The sequence below is a fragment of the Periplaneta americana genome, chromosome 12 (assembly GCF_040183065.1).
Source record: "Periplaneta americana isolate PAMFEO1 chromosome 12, P.americana_PAMFEO1_priV1, whole genome shotgun sequence".
Taxonomy (NCBI): Eukaryota; Metazoa; Arthropoda; class Insecta; order Blattodea; family Blattidae; genus Periplaneta; species Periplaneta americana.
In genome coordinates, this window is record NC_091128.1 from 163,180,636 (window position 1) to 163,198,980 (window position 18,345).

General features: G+C 34.3%; 1 protein-coding gene across 3 annotated transcripts in view; it reads left to right on the forward strand.

Annotated features, from left to right (window-relative positions):
• Positions 1-18,345, forward strand: part of LOC138711130 (eukaryotic translation initiation factor 2-alpha kinase 1-like) — a 50,582-nt gene that overhangs the window by 19,352 nt on the left and 12,885 nt on the right. Inside the window, exons 1-5 of one of the 3 annotated variants that reach the window (XM_069842475.1) lie at positions 935-1,301; positions 3,920-4,007; positions 9,891-10,043; positions 12,968-13,139; positions 14,916-15,080. In XM_069842475.1, coding sequence (XP_069698576.1) covers positions 3,926-4,007; positions 9,891-10,043; positions 12,968-13,139; positions 14,916-15,080 — 572 coding nt within the window. In that variant the 5' untranslated portion in view covers positions 935-1,301; positions 3,920-3,925. Of the gene's footprint in view, positions 1-934; positions 1,302-3,919; positions 4,008-9,890; positions 10,044-12,967; positions 13,140-14,915; positions 15,081-18,345 lie in introns of those variants that run through there. The other 2 variants (XM_069842476.1, XM_069842477.1) reach the window with 2 other exon arrangements.

Sequence of the window (18,345 nt, forward strand, 5' to 3'; positions counted from 1 at the left end):
CTTATGGAATAAACTTTATACATATTTTATGTTACAGTTGTTTCTCTGAGCAATTAGGCTGATGTAAAGAGGAAATTTATCACTTTAGCAATGCAGTTGTTTGTGATAAGAGTTAACTGCATAGAGAGGGTTAAAGTCTACAATTAATTTTGTCAGTAAATTGACATTGGAACCAATGAGAAATAAATAAAACCGATCAATATTATTTTCTGTAAGAAAAATACTTCCATTTAAAAATATCATTTACCTCCACATTCCATCATTAAGATTGTTTTGGTCGTTTTGTACCGGTATGTTACGCAAAATCTGATGTATCAAAAATTACAACAGTGACATCGCTACAATAACCGCAAAGCGATGCGCTACATTTTAAAAAGGGCAACAACATTTTCTACATTTCGTGATGTAATTTTTCTTATTATTTCTCGCTCTTTCGTAGAATCTTAAAAATGACTTTGTGTAATTAAATAAGAGGCGACTTGCAATAATTATATGTATTTATTAAAGTGGCGAAAGACAAAAAAATGACTGCGATGAGGAATCCGAATTTTTCAAGAGGCCGTTGTGTCTCCTATGCAACTTTCTCACGATAATAGCATTCCTGATGGTACTGACTCACATATCTACTATAGATTATACAAATGCATTTGTCGAAGAGACCTAAGGCATAAATTGTTGAAAGTAAACAAAATATTAGCTATGGTCAGAAAATTTACACCAAAACATTTCTCGTTGAAATAGCATAATATGTTACAAAAACAGATTATATTGTACAGTATTTATTTATTTATCTAAACGATACTGTTTGATTCGCATTTAATCGATCAGTCCACATTACGTTGTTATGACGTATATGTTATCTGTGGACTGATTATCAGTTTTCAGACTTCAGGTAATTATTACGTCATGTTATCGGCCAGGATCACAGCCTTGAAGACGGAGAGCTGTGCTGTACGGACAGAGGAATAGAACGAACGGGAGCGAAGGAAACCGAAGGGTTCTATGGTGCATAATCGTGGTGAATCGTATTTTGTACAGGAATCTTCTCGAAAAGGCCTTCTCGCGCTCTTTTCAACAAGTTGATGAAATACTTGGTTTAGAATTGTCAAGATATTTGTTGTTCATTGTTATTATTAAGTGAAAAACTTTGTTGATCTAACGCGCTCATCTGGAAGTGAGAAAAAACCAAACAAGAATTCCACGTGAAGGCTATCTTGATATTAAGTGAGTTGAGTGTTAACTTTTGACATATTGAAACGTATGAAGATTTAAATGGACAAATAATACACATACCATAAAAGGTATATAAGTTGTTATATTAAAAAGCATGTAATGACATAACATTAATAGACAATAGGGGTTATGCCGTCTTTTATAAAGTTATAAGTTCGATTACGTTATATGTAAAATGCATTAATGTAATCACAAAATTAGTTTTAACACCACTTTTCTCCCAGTATTTGCTAAATTAGATTCAGAAAAGCAGTGTCAATTTATGTTACTAATGATGTCACAAAGATTAGATTACCGTAGTGGCGAACTGGTTCAGGTTATGTTTGTTTTTATCAGTTATTTATTCGGAGGGTTAACAACATGTGAAATAGATGTCATCCGATATTCTTCAAATTTGGTTTAACGTACTGACTTGTGTATGTACAATTCTAAAATTAAGAGCGTAACTTTGGACAAACGGACATTCACGTAATCTTCCAGAAATGTTGACTCTTTCAATAAGCATATAATTAGTAAAAAATCCTTTAAGGTTCGTACACTACGAAACGAAGTCCAGAAGAAGATGGTACACTCATGTAATGTAGACAGCATGCAGTGGGGCTACTTTTATTTCTAATCATGGAAGCTCGAGTATCTATTGCATCATAAATAGTAGTAGTAGTTGTTATTTTGGAAGTATTAGCAAATTAAAATCAAATTTAACAATGAAGGGGCTAAAATATTGTGACAACTTATGTTATTTGATGTAACATACGAAGTTAAAGAAATAGTACTTTTGCTTATCAGAAGCAACCCATGGGATTATAGTTCCGTATTGTGGTCTCCAGTAGACCCAGCCTATCAACAAATAAATTATGTAAAAATTAAGTAGACAATTTATTTCATTTCATAACTAGCGACAGGCAAAATAAATAAATCTAAACCATTCCTGCTAGCAATATGGCAACAAGAATTTTTACGATTCACAATGTGTAGAATGCAATTAACGTCGAAATAATTTTTATATTTTATAAAAATATTCCTTTTTTCCCCCCCTTCATATTTTGTACAATTTTTTTCCCCCCTCCGTTAATATTTCTACACGCTAATTACCACTACACCAGGCTATTCAGACATTATAAGGAGGCAATACAATAGAGCAGATGTTTTCCAGGAAACACTTGAAAACTTAAGCCATTCATCCCACCAACATTCTGAGATTCTCAAGGGCAAGTAAAGTCTTCAAATTCTCCTTTAGGACCGTTGAATTTGCAATGTCAGGGAATTCGAGAAGCCAGAGTGAGTGATTCCGGTTTCATCTTTGGTCATTGTTTGAAATCAGGTGAAAGTCTTATAGTGTTGCCATGTCTACTTATATGCGTCTAAATAAATTAATGTTTTAAACGAGTTTCAACCATCAATTTTGCAATTTTGCTTTTTACTTAATTTCTCTTCTTTTTGCAACGTCATAGGATTTTCACTGTACAAAACAATATTAACTGACAGAAGGTAGGCCTATACTATTTTCACGGAAATACAGAACAAATATTTGTGTCATATTGTAATCATTGTTGAGTTCAGATAATGTAAGAACTAGCCCCCCCCCTCATCTAAAAAATTGTTATCTAGTTCTTGCATTCAGGTAAGGATTTGATGATACTGAAAAACTGTTTAATTATACCGATTTATTGTATTTTATACCCTAGCATAATAAATATACGTAAATAATTATGTAAATCTGCTTCAGATGGTTTAGTATTGGCATTGAAATATTTGTTCCATATTTTGGCAAAATTACCTTTATATTGTGCCGATCTCTATTTATAACCCATACTTAAAAATTATGCCTCTGATTGAGGTTCTGACTGATATATACATCTGTTATCAGGGACTAGGCCTACATCTCACTTGATATGTGTCAGAGAAAGAACATTGTTTGTATACATCTGAAGTCTGATTAGTGTAATAGGCCTAGTAATATGTTACTTAAATATGGGAAATGCCTGTTATTATTCGGTTGAGAAGCTTTTGTCATCTAGTCTTCTGTCAAAAAATCTGAAAGTTAGAATTTATAAAATAGTTATATTACCGGTTGTTCTGTATGGTTGTGAAACTTGGACTCTCACTTTGAGAGAGGAACAGAGATTAAGGGTGTTCGAGAATAAGGTTCTTAGGAAAATATTTGGGACTAAGAGGGATGAAGTTACAGGAGATTGGAGAAAGTTACACAACACAGAGCTGCACGCATTTTATACTTCACCTGACATAATTAGGACCATAAAATCCAGACGTTTGAGATGGGCAGGGCATGTAGCACGTATTGGCGAATCCAGAAATGCATATAGAGTGTTAGTTGGGAGGCCGGATGGCAAAAGACCTTTGGGGACGCCGAGACGTAGATGGGAAGATAATATTAAAATGGATTTGAGGGAGGTAGGATATGATGGTAGAGACTGGATTAATCTTGCTCAGGATAGGGACCAATGGCGGGCTTTTGTGAGGGCGGCAATGAACCTCCGGGTTCCTTAGAGGCCAGTAAGTAAGTAATATGTTACTAGAAATGTATACAATGGGGGGGGGGGGGGAGGCATACGCGTGGTTTTTTTTTTGTTTTTGCATTCAGCAATAGTTATAAATGCCTGCATATTCATTATACAGATTTGTATTTTTTTAACTTGAGTTGAAGTCGGATAATTTTTTGGTGCAGGTTGCCATGCAGACCAAACTAGTTTCACAGCAGCCTCCTGAATATCATGCATGGTCCAGACTGTCCACTGTAACCAGCTTTGATCCAGGTAAGCTGCTTACAGAAAAAGTTTTTTTTTTTTTTTTTTTTTTTTTTGGAAATAAAATGATTGGGTATTTAGAAATATTACGAGTACGTAGAGTTTCAGCTAGGTAAAACCCCTGATTACATAATAAAGAGCACAGGAGAAAACAGAAGTCCGAAATGATCGATTTTCTATTTTAGATACCATGTAATAGCTCTAGTAGTGTAGATTTGTGTAGTTTAACTGTACAGAATAACAATCTCATTAGTTCAAAGAAATTTGAAGAATGATAGCCCAAAGACAAAAGACTGTAATGGGTATTAAAACTTTTAACTTGTTCTCCTGTAAAAACAGTAAAACGTGACTTATCAGGTTTTCTCCTGTACTCTTCATATATAACAGATTCGCCATCGCCATGTTAAAATCGGTAGATGGAAGTATAGTTGCTCCATGCAATTCAATGAGCGTTATAACGTACTTCTTAGGCAGTAGCTAGATGGCAGCATAGTGAAATTGATAAAAGTTGTTGCTGTCAAAGCCTATATGGTTGAGCAATCTGTTATATATGTGATCTGGAGTAAAATGAAGTGATTATGTTACCAGTACTTAAAAATTCATTGTGTTAATGTACAGAAATAACAAAAAAATAACCATGAATAACATAGTAATTATATAGTATTACTCATTTCATAAAATTCTTTGTAATGATTTTTACGAAGGTGAATAAAGTGTGAAAGCATGTGACATAGTTGCAGCATGTGAAAGAAAGAACTCTGTTCGTGAATGGTGTGTCTTTAGGTAGAATCTACAGATCTTGTCTTATTCACATCAAAATTCAATTGTGCTAGTAATTGCTTATCTTTTGAGGGATTTGAATTCCGTTTTATGTGGCCCCTACCTTAGAAATAGAAAATTCTTACGCACGCACACACTCACACACAAAATTCTCTGTTATATTTATTATTTATTTCCCCGTTAATAATAAACAATGTTGTTGTTGTTTTCTAATGCCAGGCGTTTGACAATAAAGTCATTTGGCCTCTTGCACTCCAGTATTTTTCAAAGATATTGTCATGGTCAGCCATTGAAGCACATATTTTGAGGTGTTTCGAATCCATTTCTTGATTTGAATTGCACAATGGACAGTTACGGGACTGATATATTCCAATTCTATGCAGGATATAAACAATGTTTAAAATTATATCATCAAAGCATGTCCTTTCCTTCCCCATACAAATTATTTCTCTCGTTTTCTGGTTGTTCTATTTTATCCTAATTATTTGTAATATAAAATCATGTTTGCCTTCTATTCTGGCCTTTATAAAATATACAATTATGAATTTACAGTGATGCACCTGACTTTATGAAGCCAAAATTTAACTTTTTTCAGAACAAATATTATTATTGATAAGGAATTTTTGTAGGATATACAGTGCAAACAATCTGAATGCTAATATCTGCATGTAAAGCATGTTTTGTTATAATATTTATAAGAAATCCACTGAAAGGGATTTTAAACTGTTTTTATAAAATATTCTAGTCTTTTTTTACTTTCCTACAAACTTAGCTTAAAATTTCAAAGTGAAAAACTGAGCTATAAAATAAAATTTTGAAAGTACACCACAGGATACCAATTTTTTTTGTTATACCTCTGAGTCATTAAACCACCAAACACCATTTCTACTTCATGAAATGTTTTGATTGTTGAGTGCATGAAAAGCAAGTTTGGCAGCTTTCTCTGTGGTGCACGTAATCAATCAGTCATGATCACTTGCCCACTAATCGGTACTCAACAGTGGCATCATAAGAAAGCAGAAATCCGGATATTCAGTTTGTGTTTCTGTTGTGTGGTCTAAGTAATAAATGGTAAATCCAAAGTAATCAGTGTTTTAGGTATGCTGTCTAAATATTTAGGGAAGTGAAATTCTGATGATGAGGATCATCCATTAAAAAAAAGTGTTTAGCCTACTTAAAGAGGTGGAAAGATGTGTACAATTGACTTGTGCCCACATGGAATAATCCCTCTTAAGCTCACAATGAACCACAAATGGTCAAACAGCAGGAACAGATGCCCCACTGTTTTAATGAAATCAGAATTATAACTTTGCGCCAATTCAGAACTGGACTGTGAAGTTTTTTTTTTTTTATATTGTTGTAAAAATGATTTCTCACTATTAATAGATGATAGATCTTCAGAGAAATATAAGCAATCAAACTGAGGTAAATTTGAAAATATTATTTTTTTAAAATCACCATTAATAACCTTATTTAATTTAATAAACAGCGCAATAAATTTAAAATGTTTAAAATTCCGGTTTCCCAATTTTTTTTTTAATCTAGAATTTCGCTAATTTTTCCAATACCCACCTGGCAACCCTATGTATAAAACATGTTTAATAATAAAAAAAATAAAAGAGTCAACTTTTTCATTTTCAGTGTTAAAGATTAATCAACTCAAAATATCAACCATTTCCAAGAAAATTTCAAATAATAAAAGATGGGAGAGTCTCAATGTACAAAATATAATTCCTGAGTATCCAAGGAAAAGTGCAGTTGCATCCTTTAGATTACTCACAGGGTATGACTATTTGTCAAAACACTTGAACAAAATTGGAATTTTTTCTTCACCACTTTGTCCATTGTGCAGTCTTCAGAAAGAAATGGGTCACATGTCCAGCCGTTTCCTATAAACCCACTATGTGTGAGAAATATAGGAGAGGAAGTGAGTTAATGGCTTTATTGCCAAGAACTCGGCATTAGTTGACGAAGACAACAAAAACACATTTTAAAGCTACGGTTTTGCTACTACGAACTTCACTGATGATTGATATCGCCAGCGGTCATCGTCAGAGAGTGGTTTCTTTACCGGCGAACTTCGTAGGTGGATAGTTTATTGTTTTATATAGTTGACCATGTCTGATCAGCTGATATGTGGATGACAATATGATAATGTTATAATATAAGTTTTGCCTTGAAAAACAAGTACGGATCTTTTAAGTACCGGTAGTTAATGTCATGTTTATAAATATATAGGCTATACAGAGGGGTCTCTTAATTAATTGATATTAAGACATCTTGAAAATGAACCCACCAATTTTAAGGAATATTTCAGACTTTCTCCCGAACAATTTCATTTTGTTTTAAGTTCAATTGAAAATGATGTTGTAAAATTACCCACAAAATTTATTCACAAACCAATCAACCCAGCTGAAAGATAAGCATAACTTTAAGGTAAAAACCAATTATATAAAAACTTTATTTTTACTTTTTACAATTTTTACTTTTAAAATATGGTGTTCACTTAAATCGGCTACAACTTGCCATTTTTCAATCTTTGAAAAATACTTTGAAAAATATTGGAGTGCAAGAGGTCAAATGACTTTATTGTCAAACGCCTGGCATTAGAAAACAACAACAACTTTTTACAATGTTATTTTTTTCATTTAAGAGCATTTATTTAGGAAATAATGTTATAAATAAAAAAAATAATGTGAGAAGGAGGTTGTTGCACTTCTCTCCTTTGCTCGGAATTCCACTTCACTTACTATATCACACTCAAACTTTGCTTCAGAAGCTAAATCTGCCGCATCGTTTGTGTCCAATTATGAATCACTTTACTCAATTGTATTAACAGTTATGGTTATTGCAAAATATAGATTTGTTATTGTTTACATTGATTCTTCTTTTTGGCTCATGTCGAACAGGGATTTGTGTTTAATCAATTAATATATCGTCCTCATTAGTGAAGAAATTGCACAAAGATTTCTGTTTTACCGCCATTATGGTATGTAGGATGTATAAATCACATGTTATTAAATGATTTAATTCATAACCTACTGTAATTTTACAATTGGTTTCTCGGTGATGATCGCCAGGTTTTTGCCTCCAAGGCAAACGCTGATGATGTTCGTCGAGCCCAGCGACGTTCGTTGACGTTCATCACCGTAAAGAAACCATGCACATTCAAATCAACGGGACAGAATCCCAGCGAAGATCGCCGTAGCCAAATCGTAGCTTAAAAACGCACTATTTAAAACGGTATAAAAACAGTTAAAAAACATTTTTTAAATATTAAAAAAAAAATAAAACTGTTTTTTTTTCTAATCCTGTTTGCTTCTCCATCATCTTCATCTTGCCTACTTACTCATATGTCGTCTTATTATATACGACTAACAGAATCCGACCTAATGGGTACCTCAACTTCAGAATAGGATTCTTCATAATAATCGCCAAAAGGTATGAAGAGGCACAAATGGCTACATATCAATATGTGTGACATTAGTTAAAAAAGAAAAATAAATAAGAAGAAAAAACTGTATTTGTTTAAGAAGTTTTTGTTGTTCTTTCTCCAAACCCGCAAATTTCGTAAAAATGCAAATTTATACGGAAATGGATATTTTATGTGTTTGTTTCGTATGTAGAAGTACGAATTTCTTTAATCTATATTTGTGTGTTTTTTTTTTTTTTTAGTTAGCTATTTTTATTCGTCCCATAATATTCTTACATTTGCTTTATAGCTTAGAATAAAAATAAAAACAAGCCCATATGATGTTTTACCTGAGGCAGTAAAATTACTTCAATGCGAAGTCTGGAAAAATAAATAATACAAAGATGTAATTTCCTCGAAATTATCTTTTCTTTCTTGACTTACTCCATAAACAGAAAATGTTAGAACTGATGCAATCTAATAGCCAGATTGCTACATTGCTACACACACTGATACGCAAAAATGAGCCATCAGTTACCGAATATAAGCAAGGCATGCGTTCCACACTCGCTGGATACTGCGTACTAGTTTGTTATCACGTACACATATATTAAATTGAAAATTTCTGCCATTAACACTTGAGAAGATGATGAAATTTCCGGATCTTTATTTCCCATAGCTATGATGATAATTATCAAGGATGCGAAAAAAATAGTAGTAGAGACAGTTTATGAATTTAGATACTTCAGCAGCACTTCGAGATGGTCCAGTGTAAAAAGATATGATATGAAATAATTTTGAAGTATTATGAATAAAGCCCAGATGTTAGGCATTTATAATATTTAAAATAGGGAGGCAAAGAAAAGACAATTAAAACATGAAAAGCACAGTGTAAGTCCAAGAAAAGGGATAATAGCTAGTTAGAGTCCTCGTGGGCTAAGAAATTTCAGCCAGTGTATGGGACCAGTGCCCACCTAGCATTGTGATGCATTTGGGGATCTACATTAGGTAGTGAAATTCAGTTATGAAAACCAGCTATAACAGCTGGGGAGATCATTGTGCTAACCACACGATACCTCCATTCTGGTTGGATGATCATCCACATCTGTTTTGGCATGTGGCTGTGAGGCCAGTCGCCGGCTGGTCTGTCTGAGTTCTTAAAGGGATGTAGCACCATGGATTATTACTTTGACATATTACGTAAAAGGCATTTTGCCAACTGTCCAGACTCTAATTATGAAATAATCACAATTTCATCATTGGTTCATGATTGCAAAACAGTGATTTCAAAATAAGATAGTAACTTAAAAGTTTCGGAGCAGCTTAAACCTGGCTTTCAAGAGCTGTGGAAGACTGTACATTACTGCACAAAAGATGTAATATTGAAAGTAACATTAAACATCATTACTGTAGATGACTTATTCAAATATTTTAGATCTAAAGACGATTATTAATATTTTATCAAAACCACATTTATCAAAAATAGCAGTGGGTAGTAATTTGAAGAATGAAGAATCAAGAATCATTGGATACCCCATGAAAAGGCAAAAATTGGAGTTGGAATAGGCTGTTGATTCCAATATGTGAAGACGAAGAAGGTGATAATGGCAATGGGGATAGCAGTGTTAGTGCCAGCATTGGTGAACCGGAAAATTCTTTAATTTGGCAATATTTTGACAGTTTGATGACTTGTGTTTCAGGTAGCACAGTTGCTGTGGGCATGGCAGATAATGGCCTTGCTCTGAAAGAAGTTGATCATTTCTCTCCAATAAGCCTGTTGATTGAGTCCCTTGTTGAACAGTTGTGTAAACTGTTGGTAAACACACCTCGACAACGGAAAAAACTTTACAATGGTAAGACTCTTGAAAAGTAATTTTAATATATCGTTCTGTGAATAATGTTATTATTCTGTTACCAAATTATTGATTAATTGACTGATTATAATGGGAGTATTTATCACCCTAACACAAACATAGTGTTTTATTGTATTCTCCACCTCCATTTTTCTATTTAGGTATACAGTAAAACCTGAAAAATGGACCTTTCATAAAACGAAAATTTGTCTGAAATAGATATATTTTCTGGCTCCATGATTTCAGAGCTGAAAGATACGTTGTTAATTTAAATGCAAATAACGTGGAAACAGAAATCAAAATAAGTCTTTATATGGAAAGTTTCCGGTGTTCCAAAAATTATCATTTAGAAAGCCCTGAGTTCGGTTCCTATCTATACCCAGACATTTTTCAAGAGTATATTATAAGGCCCTGGAATGGGTTCACTGATTCTCATGGTTTAAAACATTGGAGACCCACAATAGGTGGCGAACTCCAGTCAAAGAAAAGCCATTTAATAACACCTCTGTGGACTCGTAGCACTGATCATACAGCACCCCTATCCCATATAGTAGTTTCACAGTTGACTGCTAGATGGCAGATGAGACAACTTCACCACTTAGAGAATGCTTATGCATGCCATGACAGATCTGCATGCTGAAATGGCATTTCCTCCATTTTTTTTTGGAACAGTTATACTGCTGAGACTTGGTCCCCAGAGCCTTGTTTGTTAAAACAGGTTGCACCATGGGAAGGTGAGGATGGAATTTGAGTAGGAGAGTTTATGGAATGTGTTTCACTACTCCTTGCAACTCATTAGTTAAGATGTAAACATTCGCTAGTTTATTTGCAATGGAAGCATGAAAAGGTGTTAAAATAATGGAATTTTTATATCTTCATTTGTTTAAGAACTGTAATTTTACACATGCTATTTTACGTTGATTTAGTACAGACAGTTCTAAAATAAATGTAAACGTGCAGAAAAATATTATATCTAGTTGAATTTTATTAGAACTGGTAGCTTACTATATGACAGTATAACATACCTAGGCAATTATTGGTCATCACAAGATAGTGCATTTTCTAGGTACGCCAAAAGTGAACATTTGAATATAGTTTATAATTTTCTCCAGGTGAAGGAGGGAGTTTGTTTTCCCTCAGAGAGGAAGTTTTGTCACTGCGGTTTCATACTTATCTGCTACAGTCATTTATTCAGACCTTGAAATACTTTCACAGATTTAAGTGTTTTTTTTTATCACGCATTACTCGTGATGAACGTATCTCTTACAACTTAATGGTATGTCATATAAAACTCGCAAACCTTGAAGTCTTCTAATCTTTTTGATTTGCTTCAAATGTGTGACATATTTCAGCAGTTTTTCATTACCAGTTTGATGGCTACTTTATTTATTTCTTTGTTTGTTTGTTTTTGCATATTTATTTACTTATCTTATTATTTATTTATTCACTGACGAATATAAGAAATAAGTCATATTTTACTTTCAAAAGGTTAGTGAGAAATGCATTGTTGACGAACCTACTCTACATTGTTGATGACTTCAGTAATATTAAGTTTTAAATTACACTTGTTTATTTATTTAGTTCACCAATTCAGCTCTCGTTTATTATGTAGTAACTCAAATAGGTTTATGACATGTTCATACTGTCAAAAAAACTTGTACATTTGTGAGATTATTTGATTAATTTACTTTCAGTAATTTTTCTGTTTCATTTCTTACTAACCTAATTTACGTTTTCGCCTTAAAGACTTGATATAATTTTCTATTGAAGTTGGTGTTTAAGATATTAGATTACGTACAGGATTATTCATAAAGTTATACCGAAACTTAAGGCTGGTTCACAATAAACCAGAAACGAGAATCGGAACGGAAACGAAAACGGTAAAATTGTTCAAATGTGTACATTTAAATGTGAGCATTCACAATTAACGAAAAGCTTGCCGGAGCCGGGGATCAGGAATGGAGAGTTGGCCAAGTTTCAACTTTGGCGTTCACGTTTCCGATCACAGCCCACTAAATTCATTCTATTGCCCTCTTAAAGCTATTTTGTCGTATATTTAATAGCAAGAAGACCGTGACATAACCTAATGCATTATTTTGTTCTGTGCTGTGCATCATGGAGAAAGTTTTATTTGATGAGATTCTAATATTGAGTGTTGAGGAAAATCCTCACGTTTACGATAAGTGGTGCACCTCGTATAAAGATGAGAAAATGAAGTAGAATACTGTACATGGCTTTCAATAGCTGCATCTTGGAACACCAATCGTAAGTGAATCATATTTTATTACTATATTGGTTGTATTACACGCTACATATTCACGCTTCAATTCAAAAACTGCTGTTGTGTTCATTTTTGTTCTATTACAAATGTTTTTTCTCTAATTATTTCACGTTATGGTAGACTTAAAATAGGTTGTGATAATAAAGATGCATGGGCATATTTATAGTACCGTACCTAATGAAATGTTTCAGTTGAAATTTCGAAGTTGGTTAACCTGTGTTTATGATGGCTGCCTTGTACTCATGAGAGAATGCCATTGGTCAGTTATACACAAATAACATCAGAATGCGTAATATCGACTTTACATATCGTTATTGACATGCATATCGATATGCATAGACGTCTACGTTCTCAGGTTATTGTGAATAAAAAATTTTCATATTCACGTCCTCTGCTTCTCGTTTTCATTCTGGTTCTCGTTCCCGGTTTATTGTGAACCAGCCTTTAGACTTATTTTAAATAAGACAATTTATTGAACATCAGTACTGTCCTTAACAATAACAGTACTATATCAATTTAAATCTTAAGTTGTGATCATGGCTTGCTGAAAATTACGTTCAGTAACTTGTAATGGCTCTGCATATTGGTGACATACATAAGTGAAAGATGGTAATTAATATAATTTTACTTTGTTTCTTTGCAGTAATATGCCGCAAGCTACACCAAATGAACCTCATTGATCAGTCCTACAATATAGAGGAATTTGAATTCATGCGCAGTCACTACCAAAGGGCGCTCTTCCATCTGCTTACTGTTGCCAAATCTGTTACAACCATCAGTGCAAATGACAACAATGTCTTGGTTCAGTTACCCAGGTTGTTACCTTAAGTGCCTTATTAAAGCTACATATGATTTTGTTTGCAGATTACCGTGTGATATTTGCAGGTACAAAACACGACCTGCATAGAGTGTTATATATTTTTTGTCTCTTGAGGTGAGGTGTGTGGTAGAGGGAAGTCTGCCAAGCAAGGAGAGGCGTATATTGAATTTTTGGCCTTAGGTGAGGATATAACTTTATCCAGAAACGCGGAATATAGATTCATTATACACAAAATGAGATCTGTATCGCAAAGTAAGCTTTTGGTTTGAAATAAAATAGTAGCCACTTGATTTACCTCATCGTACACAAAGGCCTAACATCACGTGGGTTGCATTCTTATAAAGAGGTTATAAGCTAGGATCTGTACAATAACTTAAAGGGACTTAATATTCGAATATTTCCACACAGAAACAAATATTGTTGGATTGAAAGGAACCTCACATTTGAGCACAAACTGCTTCTTTGTAACAGAAGTGTATTTGTGAATGTCATAGGAACAACAACACTAAAAATACTTTCCTTGCCTCTGCCGCTGACATGACGCATTTCCTGTCATAAGTATATAAAGCAAATATCATCACTTTGGGTCACAGAACCTGCTCTTCATCTGTGTAATATCATTTCTATATACGGAGTATATTCATTCATAGTTTTCTGCCCATGATAGAATCTTTCACTGCAAATCCAGCATTCTCCAATCTTTCCTATTTTTTGCCTTCCTCTTAGTCTGTGTCTGTCATCTCCCGTTCACCATTCCTTCTAGTACATTCTTCAGTAGGCAGTTTTTTCTTAGCCAGTGATCCTGTCAATTTATTTTTCTCTTCCTGATCAGTTTTAGCATTTTTCCTTCACCCATGGTTTCTAGCACAGCTTCATTTCTTATTTTGTGTATCCATTTCACATGCTCCATTCCTCTCTCTACTCAAATTTCAGATGCTTCTAGCCGCTTCTCTTCACTTCGTCGTAATGTCCATGTTTCTGCCCTATACAATGTCACACTACACACAAAACAATTCACTAGTCTCTTCCTTAGTTCTTTTTCCAGAGGTCCGCAGAAGATGCTCTTTTCTCTATTAAAAGTTTCCTTGGCCATTGCTGTCCTCCTTTTCACTTCCTTGCAGCAGTTCATGTTACTGCTGATAGTACATCCCAAGTATTTGAAACTGTCCACTTGTTTCACTGCCTCATTTAGAATTCGCAAGTTTATGTTATTTTTTTTTCCGATAACAATGGTCTTTGTTTTATTTGCATTTATCTTCAGCCTATACTGCTATAGCTGTCATTTAGCTCCAATACCATTTCCTACCATCTCCCTTAATATCATCTCCCCTTCTGCTAACAACGCCGTGTCATCAGCAAATATTATGCAATTCATTCTTCTTCCTCCTACTGTCACCTCTCCCATGTTCTGAACAGTTCGAGGATACTCCTATTTCTCCTGCCGCAGTTCGCCATTTATTCATTAAAACCATAGTAATTCCCTATTCCGGTGTAAGCATTGAAGTTCTTCAGCCACTTTCTAAATCATTTCACAAGCATTATTCGAAACAGGAAGCATTCAGTAATTCTGATGACTTATTTCAATACATACAAGTTTAACTCATTTTATTTGATGTTGATTTATATTTCTTACCATGATTTGTTATAACTCCATGTAACTCGTGTATCTTTTTGTTTAATTTGAATGAAATTTCAAAGTTTTATACATTTGTGAATGCTCATAACCTTAAAATTTAAATGCTCACAAGTTTACAATTCGTTTTGGTTACAGGTATGACTTCAATGCAACAGAAACAGTCCTGACATCAGACTGGTCTCGCTACAGCACAGAATATGAGGAGCTGGAATACATAGCACGTGGGGGCTTTGGCCGCGTGTACAAAGCGAGAAATAAATTGGATGGAGTCGAATATGCCATCAAGAAAATCTGTCTACAGTAAGACAAATAATTTAAGTATACAATATTTTTACGAGGCGTGTTCTTAAAGTAAGTTCCATTTTCAATTATAGCTGTCGCATCGCAGCAATCGTTATTTTGTGCATACGTGTTTTCTTCTTCAGTCCTCAGACAAGCTGTGCATGCAGTTTCAGAGCTTCAGTCCGAGTGTGTGTGGTTAGTTGTGATCAGTTGAAATGTTTAAAGTGATCGAGCACCCCGCCGACTGTGAGATGCGGTCTGTTATCTGTTTCTTGAATGCGAGAAACATCAAACCAGCTGACATTCATCGTCAACTTTGTGAGGTGTATGGTGATGATGCCATTAGTGATGGAATGGTCAGGAGATGGGTTAGGAAGTTCAACGAGGGCCGCATCTCTGTGCATGACGAGCAGCATACCGGTCGGCCATCTTTGATCAATGACGATTTGGTGCGTGCTGTCGATGAAAAAATTCATGAGGACAGGAGGTTCACAATTTCTTCGCTTTCCTTGAATTTTCTACAAATGTTGCGGAGTGGTTCACAGGCTGGTGAATTCTACAATGAGGGAATAGAAAGACTTGTGCCACGACTCGATAAATGCCTCAATAATGGTGGAGATTATGTTGAGAAGTAATTGAACCGTGGGGAATACAATGCTACAAAAATGGTTTGTAAATATTTTCCCATTTACTTTCTACACCCTTTTGGAACTTACTTTAAGAACACGCCTCGTAGATACTAATAGCAACAATAAACTCCATATCAGCATGAATGTAGACACAGGGTAGGAATAATGCTGAGATAATATTACTCACAGTAAGTTAGCATATTATTTAGCAAAAGCAGTGCCATTGTTTCTACCTTATTTTAAACATAGAGTAACAGAACAAGAATGAAAAAGAAGGGGATAAACCAGATCCCGAACTTGGAATATCTTTATTACTAGTGTCATATTTATCTTCTGAGCTATCATGACCACCTGATGCAAGTGGGAGGAAAATAAATACAACTAAAGGTGGAAGACCTCAATCTTTGCTTTCAATAACTCATTGACGGTAACCATTTTGCATTACGTAATTGGCTTTCTTAAGATCTGTTTTATAATAACTCACATTGTAAATTACATTAAAGTTAGTGATCCCAAAGGCACACCCTCTCTGAAAAATCTGCATTTAAGACGAGACAAGATTTATAAAACCTTAATAAGACCAGTTTAGCATACAGGGCTGAGACATGGACTTTAAATAAAGATATATGCACACAAATCGTTATATTTGAAAAGAAAATTTTTGAGGATGATTTTTGGGGCTGTGAAAGTGGATGATGAATGGAAAAACAGATACAACGAGGAGTTGTATGAAATGTACAAGGAAACGGATGTAGAATCCTTCGTAAGATTATCGACATTAAGGTGGTTAGGGCATATAGGATGGATGGAAGCAACAAGGAGTGTCGGCATGATTTTAAGTAATTACCTGGATGGAACCAGATTGAGGGGCAGACCATGATCCAGATGGTGGGATTGATAAACCGAGACTTGTCAAGGTTTGGAGTAAAGAATTGGAGACGATGTGCGGAGGTAGACATGGATGAAAGAGGTTCATCAAGGAGGTTAAGGCTCTTCCAGGCTGTTGCACCAATTAAGAAGAAGAAGATGACGACGAGATGAATCAATTGCTATATGTGTACAGTGTACTTTTCCTGTCCTTATGATATTGTCAAAACTGTACATTTAAATGTTAGAAAATTACTTTCATCCATGACTGGCAGCTGGTCTTTATTTCACTGTTCTTAGCAACGTAAACAGTGACTTATTATTATTTTGAATTTTATTTTATTCAGCTTCCTCCAAGTGAAGGCTGCCTAGAAGACAAAGCTTACCAAAAAATTGTTGTTTTTTTGAGTAAATGGTAGGTACACAATTATAATGAAAAAAAAACAATGGAGGAGGAAAAGAAAAAGAAATAACACAAGTATAAATAAATGAAGACGACTAAACAAAAGATCATTAATTCCAGGGAAAAAAAAAAACATAAAATTTCCTAATACGGTATCTATTTGCTATTAGGTGATCACAGTCGTCTATTTAGCACTAGTTGCAAGACCCAACTTAAGTGAGCAGATCACCATAGGAAAGAGATCAGTCTATTTCACAGCAGTGAATTAAAAGTTTTTATGCTCGACCATGCCAAAATGTACTAATTATACATCTGGTAGCAGTCCTTTAATGCATGTCATTAAAGTACACCTACTCATTAAAGTACAGGTCTTCAGCCAATGATAACTCAGCTTACATGTGTTCAGCCAATGACAAGTCAGCTTTGTACCGTTATAAAACCGCAAGTATCGATTATTCTCGGATATGCAATCGAAAGAGAATTAGCGAAAATTCACAGAGGCTGGAAATCCAATACTGTCGCAGAAGGTTATGTTCTGTTACTATAATAATTAGCATTAATTGTAAATAATATTCAAATAAATTCAATTTGTCATCTCGTTTTTCAATGTCGAATTCAATAATCAAGGTTATAATATTATAATATTATCAAGTTTAACGGGACTACGTCAAGGTCAATGACATTATTGTTCCTCGGAAAAAATCAATACTTTCGCGTCTGCGCACATCTCACAATTCACGACCTAGAACAAGGTCACTTCCGATCTTGTCAGTTACAAATAAAATGTATACATCTGAATACCGGTAATTTCAAGTTAGAAATATGGTCGAGCATAAAAAGTCGTATGAAACTCGCCTATAATGGTAATTAAGAAGCTCGATTCTTAATTACTATCATTATAGGCTCGTTGCATAATGTACTATTAACTCAGCAGTGAATTAACATTTTTTAAATCACTCTCTCCATGACAACCAACACATTAGAAACAATCAAATTCTTACATTCATTTATAACTTCTTCGCGAAAGAAAAGGCCTACAATTTAAAATTAAATTTAGATGCCAGTAATGGATAAAATATTGTGAATTTTATTAGTAACAACAATGTAATTTATTCCTCACAACAATAATTCCTTTCTACAATTCGCCTTAAACGCTCTCGTCAACAATTGGATTTTCACTCAACACAGTATTCGTTAGAGCACTCCACTGATGACAATGACAATTTACTTGGACTAGTATGAACAACAATGAACTGTTAATCTTAACTAATATTTACAAAGCACTATTTACAAATCAGAACTATCAGTTCTCAGTTCACAGTTCTTCTATCTCAGTCACTCGAGTTCACAGTATCTCGAACCACAGACCTTCAGAGACAGTTCA